Source organism: Sinohyriopsis cumingii, chromosome 2, assembly GCF_028554795.1.
Source record: "Sinohyriopsis cumingii isolate HCF-2022 chromosome 2, ASM2855479v2, whole genome shotgun sequence".
Taxonomy (NCBI): Eukaryota; Metazoa; Mollusca; class Bivalvia; order Unionida; family Unionidae; genus Sinohyriopsis; species Sinohyriopsis cumingii.
The window spans coordinates 37,950,597-37,968,749 of record NC_142962.1 but is presented as its reverse complement, the minus strand read 5'-3'; the positions used below and the strand labels follow the sequence as shown (position 1 = coordinate 37,968,749).

Here is an 18,153-nt window from a genome sequence, read left to right as displayed (position 1 = left end):
TTAAAACTGCTGAGCTGACTACCCAGAAGAAACCCCAAACAGCATATATACTTCTGATGAAGCCCTAAAACCCGTACATAGCTCAAAACGTTTGTTAAAATCTTTCAACAAACATGAGCTAGAGTGGAAACAGTTAGTCAACTTTTACAAGGATTATATAAAAAATTATAAATTCAATATTCTACGATTATTATTATGTTGCCCAAAGAAATAAAATCAGATCATTTTTCGTGGCACATACTGTGTTTACCACTGTCACTCATAGTGATAGTTCAGAACTTGTATAAGTCATACACTCTTTCAATATTACTGTGGTAGACTGCATGAAAAGGAAAATCGGCACATTTTCATATCAAGTAAAAAAAAAAAAAAAAAAAAAATGAAACACAAGGACATACAGAAACCAAACAAAGGAGACTATAAACACACTGAGTATGTACCATACAGCCTGAAATGTTTAACTAAAAATAAGAATTGGTCAAAATGTCATGGATGCCTGCCACTGGTATCCATATTTTCAATAACAACCCCCTCCCTCTGTATATTATAACAGCTAATAATTATTCAAAGAAGCAAACAAAACAAAGACTCATAGAAACTATTAACTCAATTTACAAATTTGCTAGTGATGCACTGATTTTAAAAAAATGAGACTGGATTTGGAGACATGTATGAATAGTTTACTGTTATACATGCATGTACATTTCACTCCAAAAATGCAGGTCATTGCAATATGTGCAATCTACAAGGTTCATAAGCAGTCTTACATCACCGCTCTTCCTTTCATTTCTGAAAACAATTCACCATGTCCAGCTTATAACAAAACTGCAAGTTCAAGATATTTTAATACTTCATAATGTTGAGATGGCGAGGACATACTGTTACATGTCCACCAACAACATACCTCCCACCATGCAGAATAATACACAATCAGAAAACAATCCTAAGAAACATTAGAGCAATGGTGATAGATAATCCAGTGTAAGATGATATTTGTACCTACATAACAAAAAAAACAATAATGGGTAAAAATGCTATAATAGTAAAAGTACCTATCCTGTGGAATTTTGTATCTTTGGTAGGTAACTCAATTATTTATTTTCTATTGTTATAATTTCATTTTGGAAAGCTTATAAAAATTATAGGATGTTATTAGTGTATTTTACATTACTTCCAGTGCAGAAAATAGCAAATTCATGATATTTAAAGTTATGCTATATTTTAATGTTTGTAGGTTCATGGTGACAAAAATTGGTGGTGGGTTATGTTTACAATGGCCATAGGATTTTTACCCAGGGTTTTTGTAATGGCTGATGACAACTAAAATACCCTAAGTACATATAGTATTACTATAGCAAAAGTACCCCCGCCTAAATCTTACACCCCAGGTACATATGGTATTACTATAGTAAAAGTACCCCTGCCTAAATCTTACACCCCAGGTATATATACTGTGACTAAAAAGTACATACATTTTATCATGTCGGGTGAACCAAGAAAAGCTTGGATCCATTGGTACTACTCCTCTTCCATCATGGTATTCCAACAAATGTTTATATATTCCAGCTATTTTAACACAGCAGATACACTTGTTTCATATACTTTTTACAAGCAGAGAAATTAATGAACTGAAATCTGATTTATCATCAGAGGTATTATATACTTCTCAAACTGCTCAGGAAACCATTGCAGTACCTTTGGAGAACTTCTCATGATGAAGAACATCTCTGGAAACTATTCCAAGATTTTTTAAGTATAATTAAGATTAGAAATGCACAAAGTTAATTGCATAATTTGAAACTAATCAAAGGGTAATTAGGAATTCCCACATGCTCAATGCAAATAATCTATCTCCTTTGATAAATAAAGATTAAATAATATAACTTCCCAGTAATTACAACTTGTTATTCTAAAATTATTTTCCTGAAAATATATTATCATGTTATATGAAAAATGATACATTTATAACTTTCAAAGTAAATATTTGTTCATTTTAAAATCTATTATAATCTATTTTATAACATTTTGCAATTTTTGTATTATTCCACTTGGCTACATAATGTTAGATTAATGCTAAATGGTGTAATCTAATTAACATGTTGGTTTAAAGAGGGAGGGATTCCACAGGGTACGTGGAAATACTATAACAGCCAAACTACCTCAGGATACTTTCACTATATGGTACAGTTACCAGGGGTAGTTTGACCACTGAGGACAAATACTATACCACAATGGCATTCTTCCCATCAGGATTTGTCACATGGAATCAAGTCATAGAATCGGTCAAAGTTGCACTGGCCTAGTGGGGATAGTTCGGTAAGTACAAATAAACATAAATATCTTACTAACTGTTGATTGCATCAAGTTAACATTTTCAGATACTGCATAAATCCTCATACAGAACAATTAAGAAGTAAGTGATGTGGGTTTCAGGTCTAACTTTTAAAGGGCCTGTCTAAATGATCACCTCGGCTAATTTTAATCTAAAACATGAAAAAATTCAAACTGTTAGAATTCAATTATCTTTCACTTGGATTTGTGAAATTTTTACTAATAACCAAAACCTAATTTCTAACAAAGTAAAAATAAACAATTTATTATTAAAGAAAATGCTAATCTAATTAGTAGGTGTGGTTATTTCTGATAAGGAGATTTTTCTGTTGCAAAACATTCCATTTTGTACTGAAATTTAGTACTAGAAAGAAAGTTGTTGTACATATATCTAATACTGATCATGAATGAATGTAAATGGCAGCAGAAATTATAAATATTTTAAAACATGTACAGTGATCCCATCCTTTATATTTCTGTTCATGGAAGCCATTAAAGTGTACCACATTTCAGATAAATAAAAGCAAACTTTCACTAAGATACATTTGTAAGCAATGTAATGTTATAATTATGCTGTAATAATTTTTATTCATAATGCCTCAAAATCAATCTTCAGTGACCATGACCTTTGTACCTCAAAATCAATCTTCAGTTACCAATCTTTAAGGATGACAATGGGGTAAGGATGAAACCTATTGATTTGAAGGTTAAAGGTCAAAGATTCAAGCACTGACTGAAAGAAGAAAACAGTTTTTGGAGAATAAAATAAGGTCTGCATCACATATCTTGACCAACTTTGCGGATCACTTGCACCTGGGGTAAGGGAAAAGCCTATTGATTGTCATTTTCCACACCCCTCTTAATTTGACCCCAAAATGTACCATAAAGATTGTTTTTGTTATGTAGTTATGTTTTTCAAAATAAAATTAACAAGTTAAATCCAAACTGATGGAAATGTATACATCATTTTTAAAACAAAATGTTTAATACTGTCAGAATGAAATCCATGTTTGTGGTGTACGTGTAAAGTGCCTCTATGTTAACAACTCCATTTTTTAAATTATTTTCTAATCAAGTTAATGCCTGTTGTGACATGATGTATTTTGTTATGCATGGTACAAATTAAACAGCACTAAATCAGGCAAGCAATCAAATCAAGCACTAAATGTATTTTCAACTGGATCCTGGGTTCACTGTAACTTCTGCACAGCTTGTGTCACATGATCCTGCCTAATTCAATAGCATGACAATCATCAAGGGAGTGTCCTTCAATGTGGCATTATTATGTAAACATGTCAAAGTCCATTTCAATGTTGCTTTCACCACACCTGCTGGCTTTGATCACTCACTGTTGATGTCAATTCCTGATTAGTGTTCATTACTGTGCCAGACTGAGTAAAATCAAACAGTTGAACTATAAGCTAACCCAAAAAAATAAGAAAAAGTAAGCATGTCACCTGCTACCACCTTCATGACAATGATGAGTGAATGAAATGAAGGTCTGAATAGGTGCTCATATACAGGTACACGTACAATACATGCAAAATAGTCAGAGGATAATAGAAAGAGCAAATTTTCTTTTGTTAAATGGCTAATATATGTCACCATTGACTTTAATTAACAGCATCTTTTTTTATAACCATTTCACCTCCAAACAAGTTGAGAAAGATGTGGGCATCATGTACATAGAGCACTGTATTTGAGAACCACCAAATAAACATAAATGAAGCATACTAACGAAGTTGAAATTTAAATCTGCACCACATTCAACATTTTCCTTGAAAATACAGATGATTCCATAAAATTTTTCTTGATGTCGGGAAAATTATTGCTAAATGTTATAAATCATGCCCAAAATATAGTGGTTATTATTAAATATTACATAAGCATAAAAATAAACTTCAAAGATACAAAGGAATCTCTAAACACCAGTCCTAAACCAAGTTAGAGATAAAATACTCATCAGCATACTTAAGATGGAAATTCATTTAATGTAAATACATGTAAATTCAATTGGTAATATTATCTATGTGTCGACCCAGGGCCAGATTACCCTTTAAACACACTAAGCACTGCTCAGGGCATTAGTCCAAAAGGGGCACCAGAAAAAAATTCAAATTAATTGCTGATGATAAAACTGACCATATATATGACCATTTTGATCTGCATGTATGAGTATTTTGGTTTGGAATGATGGAAACAATGGTATTTTTCCACCTTTTGGCTTTTAATATTTTTATTTTTTATTTTTACATTTTGTGGGGGTGGGGATGCCCCATAATATTTTCAGTGTTTAGGACCCTAAAAGGTCTTAATACGGCACTGTGTCTACCCTAACTTGGTGATTCACACCAATTTAATAAACCACAACTAAAACTGGCGGACACAAAACATCAGCTCAGCACTAAAAAAAATATGTGATTGTATATACAATAACTTTAAAACTGTAAGGTAACAATGTTGCATTTTTTTCTTCTTTAAGCTATTTAATTCCTCATAAATTCTCAATTTATTTTAACAGGCTTACCGAAGAAGAAATAAATCTTTATGCATTTGTATTGAATCAACGTGTATTATGAAAGTATCCCATATGGTACCTCAAAGAAAGGCTTTATTTAATGACAATATCACAGGCACTTGATTCTGTGGAAACTAATGTGTTATATGGTGAGTGTACACATTAGTTTCCACAGAATCAAGTGTCTGTGGACAATATGTAGTTATACAATGTACAAGGCTATTAATGATGCAGAATAAAGCTGATTAGATTTAAAATATTTATTTTTATTCATTGTCCAATTTTCTCAATCACATAAACATGTTTGCAGAAAACAAAACTGTCTGGAGACGAATTTAAAAAAATCCCCATTGTGATCCCTCCAGGTGAGGTTTTACGTAGACGACCTGATCATACATGCTCAAAAGAGAAGTAAGGTCCACAATGAATCATCTACCTATTTACCTGCACATACAGATCCTGATTCCAGTTGGTGTGATTGAGTCTACCTTATGACAGAAAGGCTGAGGAAAGCACAATCTGTTATACTGGAATATTTAAAAGAATTGGTGTATTCAGTTATTTCGAGTGAGGACCGTAACTGCACAGATATGTATTTGAAAGTCTCTCAACTGTGACAATAACAAGCTAACAGTGTGGCCCAATTTACCTGCGTACATGGAGTCTACATTCTGTGCTGTGTACTGTATTTACAAGTGATACTCATTTACATACTGTAAACAAGGAGACATTTCTGAGATTTTGAATTCATTTAGTTCCAGTGTGGTTTTGACTGTCTAAATACAGTTTGTGTCAGGTAAAGTAAATTTTATGTATGAAGAAAACTGATGGATAAAAAATTTAAAAGATACATAGAGTGGTGATTATAATGGGGTGGGGGCTAGGTTAATTTAATTGGCCTCTGATTTGAGAGGGGAAAAAAATGTTAATAACAATTTTGAAATTTAAAGCGTTGAAGTTGGATGTGGGGTTATGTTACTAGTGTCTATTTTGTTATTACAACATGTATTTAACAAATGATTTATACTATGTCAAATGACCACAGCAGATACGATACATGGTAATTAATTCCAACTGATTGGAATACCTAGATTACATAAATATAATTGATAATAGGTAACAATAAGCAATAAAGTCACTTGAATAACAAATTTATTTTTCATTAGTTTCCAGCTCTTCCCATCCCTTTCAAAATAATCTGAGAAGATGAAAAACAGTTTTTACCTGGTCACTTAGAAAACATAGACAACACTGTTTACCTAAATATTACACACAAAAAAATTATTATAGTAGTAGTTTATTCAATAGGTTTAACCATTTGTAATTATAAATATGTAACCTAGGTACTCCTATTCTTTCAAATTACTTACAATATACATTTTCTGCTGCGTTTATTTAAAGTCATTTGGTTCAAACATATGGTGTAGTAACCAAAATGGGTACATAAACCAGAGGTTAAAAATCAGAAGGTTGCCAAAAAGGCATAACTCTCTTGCTTGACGTCTAAATTCATCTAAAGAAAGGGGTAAACCACTTCCTTGTAAAAAGCAGGGCCTTGGTCTTACAACTAGCTGACCAGCATTGCTGCTAATCTGGAAAAATGGTCTTATAATAATTGCTTGGCCTGTGGCGAGAAAATAAATATTTATACATGCATGGGACAATCTATCACTGTAGTAAGAAAATAACCATTGATAGAAAGTCTGAGGGGGGAAATATCATACATATATAAGGTTGACAATGCAGTCTATAAGCGGGTAGGGTGCAACATAAAATTTCATCAATTTTGCCAATACCATACAAAATATTTGTACAAATCATACCATGCCAATAAGAATGAATGCTAATCATCTGCCGCCATCACAGAATGACTGTAACGATGGTAGTTTCAAACTAATCCAGAAAAATGCATTGTAAATCCAGTATGACAAAAAGTATATGCATGTATAGGATTTTGTCCCCCCTGCCTACAATGGTATTCTGCCATCTTCTTACTACAGTGACAGAACTGCAAAGGCCTATGGAACATATAAATGATAGAAATGCAATATCTCTGGGCATGATACACCTGCCTATCCTCTGGGATGATTATTAATGACCAGTGTCATAAAAGAACTGCTTTATTTACACCTGGCTTCAGTGCACAAGGGCCCTGGTCTGATTCAAAACTGAAGATTTGCTTCTTCACAGCATATAGCCAGTATTCTGTTGCCATGCCATTAAACTGCGACACATACATATTCATGATGTTACATTTCCTTGTATTTATTATCATTATCCCAGATAGTATAAGCGGTAAGAAATAATATTAGATATATGCAGACACCATCACATGGGGAAAATCTGGACTCGAAAACTACTGACAGCCAGTTAAATATGAATCTAAATAATCACAATGAAATGTCTTTTGTGGATACCAGACAGTGAAAGAAATTAAAAATGCTTATGACCTTGATATAAAAAAATTGCAGTGAACTACAAGGTAAACAAATCATCCTTTTTCATTTAACTGACAGTGCATTGACTTGTATATGTTAATTATTGCAACTATGCCATCAGAATCTGATTCACTTTCCCAATTTGCTGTTTTATTGTAATGAGAAGATATATATCATAGCCATAAAATGCACTTGTTTTGCTTAAAATCTCTGTCAATACAAAATCCATTTGATTTAGAGGAAAATCTACTGATCAGACTTTTAAAATGACTGGTTCAATATCCGGGTTGTGTCGCATGTACGAGTGCCCAACTCCCCACCTGGCTGTATCTCCAGTACTAAAATCCCCATCTCCAGCACTGAGTAACATCACCCAACTCCCCACCTGGCTGTATCTCCAGTACTAAAATCCCCATCTCCAGCACTGAGTAACATCACCCAACTCCCCACCTGGCTGTATCTCCAGTACTAAAATCCCCATCTCCAGCACTGAGTAACATCACCCAACTCCCCACCTGGCTGTATCTCCAGTACTAAAATCCCCATCTCCAGCACTGAGTAACATCACCCAACTCCCCGCCTGGCTGTATCTCCAGTACTAAAATCCCCATCTCCAGCACTGAGTAACATCACCCAACTGCCCACCTGGCTGTATCTCCGGTACTAAAATCCCCATCTCCAGCACTGAGTAACATCACCCAACTCCCCACCTGGCTGTATCTCCAGTACTAAAATCCCCATCTCCAGCACTGAGTAACATCACCCAACTCCCCACCTGGCTGTATCTCCGGTACTAAAATCCCCATCTCCAGCACTGAGTAACATCACCCAACTCCCCGCCTGGCTGTATCTCCGGTACTAAAATCCCCATCTCCAGCACTGAGTAACATCACCCAACTCCCCGCCTGGCTGTATCTCCGGTACTAAAATCCCCATCTCAAGAGCTGAGTAACATCACCCAACTCCCCACCTGGCTGTATCTCCAGTACTAAAATCCCCATCTCCAGAGCTGAGTAACATCGTACACATACACTTGCACTCGCAATGATTAAAACAGGCAAAAGGGATCACATAGTAAACATTCTACCCATCAATGGCCAAAAATATAAATGTGACATCAGCATTCAGCTATTCATCAAGAAAGGTGGTACACTATGAATAAACTGACATTGGGTTACAAATCATGATAAGTGCTGTGTAAAGAAGCATGGATGGAATGTCTGGTAGGTTACAATTATGGAATGGTAAATAATGTTGTAATCAACATCATTAAAAAGAATTAAATAGGTTAATCCAAGCCAGTGAGCTTCAAACTGACCTTGACTCGCCCTATAATCAATTAATGTACTGGTTTAACTTTTAACTACATTCAATCATATTATGCCCATCCATGAATAAAGAAATAAAATGATTATATTACTATCCTTTGCTATCCATCCTTTTGTCTATTTCACAATGGTTAATTTTTCATTCACGTCTGTTTCAGTTACAGTGTTAGTCTGTGTCATGTAACAATATGTGCAGTTGCATAGTAGGTATTATGATACACAAGAAATCTCTTTTTCCAAGTTTAACAAATAAGAATGAATTTAACTTCTTGATTCCAAAAACAAAAAACAAAAACTTCCTTAGCTGGTTCTCCCATACTATTTGTATGACATCACCTGCCCAGGTAAATTAAAATTTGTTTACAATACACTGGGAAATATAGTGCAAGGATTGGTTAGCCTATTCACTTTATAGTTGATCAGTGTGATAATGGGAGAATCTGTCAATAAACTACTGACTCACCTGGTTGTCATATAAGCCAGGTGAGCTCTATTTATAGATTGGAATAACTTTTACTCCAGATATATAAATCAACACACAATATGCATACTTGATACACAGAAACATGCACAAGTTATGTGTATATTGAACATTAGCAGGCTTCATTACCTCTGAATACCGATGATTCATTACTGGTATGGGTTAACTGACATGAACTAATTGTATGATTCTTGATGTTTAAGTAACCACAATTTTGTTTCTAGTGGTAACAATATTTTTTGAAATGTTGTATAAATAAAACATATTTTTAGATCAAACCTGCATACATGGATAAAGAAATAAATACATACCTTCAATAATTATGCAATCCAAAAGACACTAGAGTGAGACAGGATTATCAATTCTACCTGTACATACATGTACTCACTAATAAGTAGAATCCCAACTGCAAACTGCACAGACCCTGATCTGCCATCACATAATGCACAAGCAGATCCGAGTCTCTACAGTTTGCTTAGAGTAATCAGCAAAACAAATAACATAAACCCTGAATGGCCAACACATTATGCGACAACTGATGAGGACCTATCTTACTTAATGGTGAATTTGACTTTTACAAGAGTACATGTACATGCAGTACCTTCCCTAGTTATAACAGTACATGTAGTTGGGATCCCTAACCACCAGCCAATAGTATATAGAGAACAACATTATGCAAGAAAGCCATGATACTGTATATTGGGAATGGCATTACATGTTTATACCAAGCAGTATAGCTGGGATGATCAAATTTGCTTAACAACACTGCTTTCGAAAGAAAATCAAGATATAATATACACTAAGCTTCACATTGTATTCTTTCAACCAATATTGTTATATATTGATACAATTTTGGTTATGGGGTCCATAGTGGTAATGCATATACAATTGCACACAGAGGACCAGAAGATATGAGTCACCAGCGTTCGCTTCAAATCAGATATAGAAAGAACAATGTAGACACTGACTTGTTCATAAAGTGACTGACAAAACTGAGTAGTCAATGAAATGATAACAGTTGGCGTAATTCAGGAAAATAGTATTTTTTAAATGGTCGCTATATTGATAAGAATTGTTCTTTATGATTTCATCTGTGTGCACTAATTAACATATTAGCTCTAGTCTGAAATCATAAAGTTTTAGCAAATGTTGTTTTAGACCTCCCTAGCGGTGGAAGCAAAATAAAGTGTCCAACATTAAGAAAATAACAGAAGCTAATGTTAATTCATTAACTGAGACATATTCTAGCATTATACAAATGTATACAATTACTGGAATATCGTGATATGCACTATGAAAATATGACATGATTTTATAAAAGGGCATCAAAAGAGAGCAAAAAAACAAGAGGGGAGACAAAAAATTACAAGGCAAAATGGGAGCTACTTTGTCAGCCTTAAAAATGACCTAAGTTCAGTCAGGATGGTTAACACACTGATTCTGGTGTGATGTTGTCAACTGACCTGCCATGTGTCAGTCAAAATGCAGCATATGCCTACAAAAGATGGACAGCACTAAAAATATTACAGTTTTTACATTGTATGCTTTTTGGGGGCATTCAGATCTGATGGTGTTAGGTACTACAGATCTATTGTTTTGATTTTGCATATATTATGAATTTATTTTCTTGGCATCAAAGCAATAGGACATTATTTTTTTAGAAAATTTTGATGCATTTATAAAGCTTTTCTTATTCAGATGAATGGACAGGGCTTACTGCAAACATAAGAACTATCAATACCAGTAGAAATCTGTTTTTCCCTGAGTTAGCAAAATCAAGGAGAACTGTTTACATCTTTGAGATGTACTAATAAGCAAATGATAAAATATGAGTAGAGATTCATAAATTTAGGCCACTTTCAGTAGATGAGCTAACAGATTTATATACCAAAAGGAATTGATATTTTATGTGTAGTTACATTTAAATGACTTTTGATACCAAATATAAACAAAGTTTAAGCACAAATATTCTATATTATAATGGTTATTTCTGTTTTATTTACAGGACACAACAAAGAAATATTGGACTAGCAGAATTCAAAGACAAAAATGGAAAAGATCAAAACACATAGCATTGGTGTTATCATTACTTTTATTATTTGTGAAATTATCTGTTCTGAAGCACAAACTGAATGTATCAGTCCAGCTATACAGTGCAGATGTGAGCAAAAAGACAATAAATTCATCATAAACTGCCGTGACAAAAGACTAACTCAAATTCCCATATTTAATAATACAGGCAAACAATACGATGAGCTGACATTCAGCAGTTCATATCCTGACACATCAACATGCTCAACTTGTAACAGGATCACCTCCATTCCTCCTAGAGCATTTGCAAACCTTAAAGTTAAACGAATAGACTTGACCAAGAATGCACTGACTGATATCAGTAATGATTCTTTTGCTGGTGTAGAAATATATCTTCAAGAGCTACTTCTTGAAGGCAATGGAACCAAGGAACCAAATTATGCTGCCCTGAAAAATCTAACAGGGCTTACTACACTATATCTTGAAAATTTTCAGCAAAATACATTAAATTCTAACAATATTTTTGGATACCTACAAAATCTAGAATATCTGACACTGAAAAAATTCAAAAGTTTGTACTCAATAGAGAGTTCAACATTTCAGAATAAAGTGCTAAAGTTAAAAACACTTTGGCTGGAGGATTTACCTCTTGTAACTTATCCTGCAGGAGCAGTATTGAACATACCTTCCCTCCAAGAACTGCACTTCAAAAATACTCAAGTTTCAAAACTGTTTTCTCTGTCATTCAAAGACCTGCACAATCTACATGTACTTGATTTATCCCATAATGTAATTGATTATATTGACAGTGATACATTTATAGGAGTTAATGACACATTGCTATTTCTAAACTTGGCAGTCAACAGACTTGGATCTAGTACAAAAGAAACTTTAAGTTTCTTGTCTTCAAAAAGCTGGACAAAACTTGAGCAGCTGAGTTTGGGCTACAACAATCTTGATTCCCTCCCAGATGGAACATTCAGAACCATGTCAAACTTGACATCTCTGACTTTGGAATCATGTCAGTTAACTTCCATATCAAGTGGGTTACTGCAGGGATTACAAAATTTAGATACATTGTTAGTTTCTGAAAACAGGATTTCTAATATATCAGTTAATGCCTTTGTTCACACTCCTCAGCTTAAAGATCTTCGTCTTGATCATCATGATAAAGAATCCATCAAAGATCTTGCTCTTAATTTTCCTCCAGCTGCTGTGGAAAGCATTCGTACATCGTTAACTTATCTGAATTTGGATCAAAACCTAGTAAACGAATCTCAAATCTGGGAAATCGTACGACTCCTAACCAACCTTATGCAATTGAAACTACACAGCACCAATTTGGTCACTGTTCCAGATTTTGTGTTTCGTTCCCACACTAAACTCCAAGTCTTAGACCTTAGTGACAATCAACTCACATCATTTAATCAGAAAAGTTTTCATGGTTTGAAAGACACTCTAACCTCTCTCTCACTGTACAATAACAATCTGACCACTATTGATGAGTGTGTTTTTAAGAATTTTTCCAAACTAAACTATTTATACTTGGCTAACAATACGTGGAATTGTGACTGCCATCTGCTCTGGCTCTATGACTGGATTAAAAGCAAAATGTTAATTGAAACTGGTATAGAAGATATAATAGGATGTATATGTCGTAGTCCACCTAGCCTAAATGGAAAAGGCATTCAAGCTGTAAACCGGTCTGATCTCTTTTGCACCCCAGCTTATGTTCCATATACATGTCCTGATTATTACATAACAACAACTACCACTACAACTACTACAACAACAACTTCGAAGCCACTTCCTGTCTTCAAGATAGCCATTACTGAATTGCTGATCTTTTCCATTAATGTTTCCTGGACGATCAATGACAAGAGTGATGTCACTGGATATCTTTTAAGTCTGGTTGACTTACAGAATACTGGAAGTAGAAACCTGTCAAATTTGTCTAGGGATACTTTGCTTTTCCAATTTAGAGACCTACAGCCACAACTAGCATACAAGATATGCTTGCAGGTGGAGCTGAACAATGTTCTAAACCAAAACCTCTTTTCATGTGTTACCAACTCCACCAAACCTATTCCAGCATTTGAGCTTTTCCCAAAAACCATCACAGAGTCATCCATAGAAGTCAAATGGACTGTGTCAGACATGACCGAGATAACAGGCTTTAGGCTGAACATATTTCCACTCAGCAATCATACAAACAAACATTATGAGATAGTTACAAGAGATGGGTCCACTTTCCAATTCAAAAATCTCAAAAGTAGTGAATCTTATCAAATCTGTTTGGAACTGATAATAAATAGCAAGGTTTATGAGAAACAAGATAAGTGCAAAACAATACAAACAAATGTGACCAACTCTACTGACCCACCTAGAGCGACTGCAGAACCACAAACATCTAATGAAAAGATACCAATAATTGTTGGTTCAGTTGTGGGAGCAGTGTTGTTCATTGTCATTGTAGTCATTATTGTGTACATCTTGATGAAGATGAAAAAGCCTGAGAAGAAGTACATGAACAATGAACCAGCTCTGGAAAGATTTGAGCCACGTGAGTTACCACATGCTGGTCAGACCACACGTACTTTCACTAAATCCAAACCTGGTGCAGCCAAATCAGATGATATTCAAATTAAGGTCATTTCCAATGGCAATGTGAATGACACTGCTAGGGTATCTGGAGGAAGTTATCAATTCCTAAATGAAAGAGACAGCAGAAATGTGAACCCAGTGCCATCAACATCTACTGTAGATCCCCATTATATCAACGACATCAGATCACGCATGCTTCCAAACCCTCCAGGGAAAGGATCCCAGGCACCACATCCTCATGCCTATGTTAACACAGGATATGATACTAAATATGACCCACAAACGAGATCTTCTGATCCCAAAAAGTGGGCCTCTAACCACTCAAAAGGAGCCTCTGAAAATTTAAAAGCAGGGGAGTCAACAAGTAAAGATAGCAAAGCAAATGCAGACAGTACATACACTGAGATTGATCTGAGTTAGAAGTTTGTACAACTGCCGCCAAAACACCAAAACCTTTTTGTTCAGAGAGCTAGATATGGCCATGTGTATATAAACTGCATGTGCTGTATAGTCAGTGCTGTGAAAATTTTGATTTTGTGTGGATCTACGGAACTGATGTTCAATATTTTGATATATAAGATCATAGTAAAATTGTCATATATCATTATGTTTATGTGTGCAGAACTCAAGTTCTTGAAACTTGTGTGATACTGTGCAAATTCAAAGAAAGACCCTTTATTTCTAATTCTATTCATGGAGATAAATTGACAAATTTGCAGAAATTAGGCAGTGTGAACAAGTGGGAAAAGTAAAATAAATTGACAAATTTGCAGAAATCATGCAGCCTGAACAATTGGGAAAAGTACAATAAACTGAGAAATTTGTAGAAATCTGGCAAACTGAACAAGTGGGAAAGTACAATAATGACTAAGTGAACAAGGAGTAAAAGCCATAAGGTGTTCGAAAGTTTGTAAAGATTATGACTGTGAATCTGAAAAGATTTCATACATGCAGCCCATACTGCAGATTTAAATTCAGTGATATTGTGCTTTTATTTTATCCAAGCCAATGTGGGCATAAATGAGGAACCACTGTACTGTTATTATTACACAAATGTATGGATTAATAGACTATTTCTCCTATGAAAAACCCAGCAGTCAGTCTGAGAGATTTATCACAAATAGGGAGTGGTTTTAGGGGTGGGCAAAATATGGCCCGCAGGATGGATCTGACCAGAGACCTACTTTATCCGTTAATTTACATCATGGGGTGTGGTTTTAAAAATTACCTAAACCTGGTAAAAATTCAAGGCTCACTTCACCTGGCCTTGTCTTCATGCCACATCCACCACCATTTGTTTGAATATACTGTATTAAGGGGAGGGGACACCTCAATGGTTACTAGCAATAAGAGTCTAAGTAAAATGTCAATTGTGTTCATTCTCCTTTATAAAAAGGAAGATGAAAAGTTTGAATAAGAAACTCTTTAGTCAATTCTGGTGATAATTTGATGAAAATAATAAATGATATTAAATAAATTGTTTTTTTGTGGTGTTACTGCCAAAAATTCACATATGATCAATGACAAAAAACTAAGAAATTGAATTTTTTGTATCCCAGTCCTCCCTATTTAAGCCAAATAAGCCCTATTCTGGCAAGAGAGAGGTCATTTTAATCAACAATTAAATTACAGCCTGGGCTTTGTCAGAGAAAAATATCCTTGATAAATATTTGCCACAGTGTTTTAAAACTCTGGGAGTGGGCTCATCATAAATCCTGGTTTGATAATGGGATAAATACAATATACAGACAGATCCAATTGTATGTAATGTTAGATATATTTACCACAGTTTCAATTTCAGTAACATATGACAACTGTTTAAGTGACCACTATACCATATTTCCTCATGTAAAAAGCCTGCCTTATTGCTAAAAGTACACACTCACATCTGCCATCACAAAGTAGAACATTAGAAGTGTCCAAGACAATTTCTGGATCAAAGAAATTTTTAAAAAAATAGCAGATGAATTATATACTCGCATATTAGTCAAGACCAACTTTAAAAAAATCACAGACCTAGATCTACTATTGTATAATGTGCCAGCAGATCAGGATCTATGTTATTTGTTTTACTAATTACTCATAACAGACTGCATAGGCCCAGGTCTGTTGGTGTATTATGCTAAGGCAGTTTGGTTTTGACTTTCAGTTGAGTAAATACGGTATGTAATAACATCCACTATTTTTCCAGTAATCCATGGAAGCTCAGTTGGTAGAGTTCTGGACTCCTAGTCCTAGTGCTGTGGGTCAAAAACCCATGCAGGCCAACCTGAATCAGCTGTTTCTGTGTTTTCTTGGTATGAGCACTTAACTTCACTTGCTTGGTATGATACAGGTAAATAAAGAGCTATTAAAAAACAACCAACAAATCAATCTCTATTCACCCACATTTTGGTATGAGAAAAAAATTATGATTGTGATTCCATAACGCAATAGACTCTACTGGGCATTTTCATGTTTCAAACATATATCTGGCAAATACCCCATTAGACCCTAAGCAGATATATAAATAATGTAACACTCATTTAAAACATAATATAAAACTTGGGTAGAATATAATCATCTTGTATCAAATAAATATATGTGAAATATCATTAAGCTGATTTGTTATGCCAAAACATATATATTTCATATTATTGATTATCATATATTACACTTTACATTGGTGACATTTGTTGTTAAATTAGTCATTGTACAGTCTGTTGACAAAATATTCACAGCCTAGTAAGAATAAAATTATTCATTGTACAGTGTTGACAAACTATGCACAGCCTGGTAAGAATAAAAATATTCATTGTACAGTCTGTTGACAAATATTCACAGCCTAGTAAGAATAAAATTTTTCATTGTACAGTGTTGACAAACTATTCGCAGCCTGGTAAGAATAAAATTATTCATTGTACAGTCTGTTGACAAAATATTCACAGCCTAGTAAGAATAAAATTATTTATTGTACAGTGTTGACAAACTATTCGTAGCCTGGTAAGAATAAAATTATTCATTGTATAGTCTGTTGACAAAATATTCACAGCCTAGTAAGAATAAAATTATTCATTGTACAGTCTGTTGACAAACTATTCACAGCCTGGTAAGAAAAAAATATTCATTGTACAGTCTGTTGACAAAATATTCACAGCCTAGTAAGAATAAATGATTTATTGTATAATCTGTTGACAAATTATCAGTGTCATTCAAACATCACATCTTTAAAGACTTGTGATAATGAATTTTATTGATGTAATGTAAAATATTAATGACTTGTGATAATTAACGAATTTTATTTCTCAAATGTAAATATTCTCCTATTCCATTCATGTAGGATTTTATATTGGAAAGCTATACAGTATATAGTTTTCCCCTCTTTTTGATACTAAAATGTTCTCACAAATCTGCATTTTTATGATATTTATTGTATGCTACATTGGATATATTATTATATTCTACCTAAACCAAATATGCATGTATTCATTATTTGATATTTAATGTATGTTGTATTAATCATTCTTACTATCTACTTAAACCTGTTATGTAAAACACATGTATTCATTATGTGATAGTGACTTAAATTTTTTTTGAGGATTGGTGATAATGAAAAATCTCTTACTGATATAATATTCGCTTGTTTCTTTTCATATTTAGTTAATTATATCACTGATACACATCAGTATAATCTCCATCAAGTCATTTTCAGTCAACACCACTTATGCAGAGATTAATAGCTAAAGATTTGGGATTCCTAATTTCCATTTAATCAAGGACTTCTACCTCCAACCCTTTTGTGAACCATCAGTTCTTTTTCATCAGTTCATAACATGATTTTCCATAATAACTGTGTGTGTATGTGTGTGTGTGCATCTGTGTGTGTTTGCGCATCTGTGTGTGTGTTTGCGTGCACTTATTCTTCAATATGCACAGACAAATAACTTCATTATGGTCATCCATAGTTGTCATATAGCCACTGCTAATTTACACTTTATGTCAGCATGGTGTGAAACTTTCACTCAATGCTCAGGCCACTATATACTTCCATTATGTAACACAGCCATGTTTTCTTGCTGTTTTGGAAAATGCTGAGCAAAAATATTAGCAAAATTCATGTAGGTGATCTCAGCTATCTCAGTGTTAAGTGACCTTACATATTATTGTACATATCAGAAAGTAATTATATTTTTTATGTGTCAATATATACACAAGATGACCAGCTATATGCATATATTTATGTAAAAGTAATATCAAATATTTCTTGTATTTATCATGTTATATTTTTGCAATATTTAACTAATTTGTTTTCTTCACAAAAATTCCATACAATAAAAACCTTATCAATGTGAGTAGTCTGATAGTTATGCAATTTTGCTTTCATGCCCTTTCATCTTTACAGCAGACAGACAGACACAGCATTATCTGGTAATTAGAATCATC

General features: G+C 34.0%; 2 protein-coding genes across 2 annotated transcripts in view; one reads left to right on the top strand and one right to left on the bottom strand.

Annotated features, from left to right (window-relative positions):
* The window catches only part of LOC149804667 (autophagy-related protein 2 homolog B-like), a 206,742-nt gene that overhangs the window by 136,690 nt on the left and 51,899 nt on the right, over positions 1-18,153 (bottom strand). The gene's annotated exons all lie outside the window — the stretch shown is intronic.
* LOC149804669 (uncharacterized) lies at positions 5,164-18,062 on the top strand. Its single transcript, XM_089942919.1, has 2 exons — positions 5,164-5,645; positions 11,102-18,062. Exon 2 carries the CDS (start codon positions 11,146-11,148, stop codon positions 14,149-14,151), a length of 3,006 nt encoding a protein of 1,001 aa, XP_089799045.1. The 5' UTR covers positions 5,164-5,645; positions 11,102-11,145; the 3' UTR covers positions 14,152-18,062.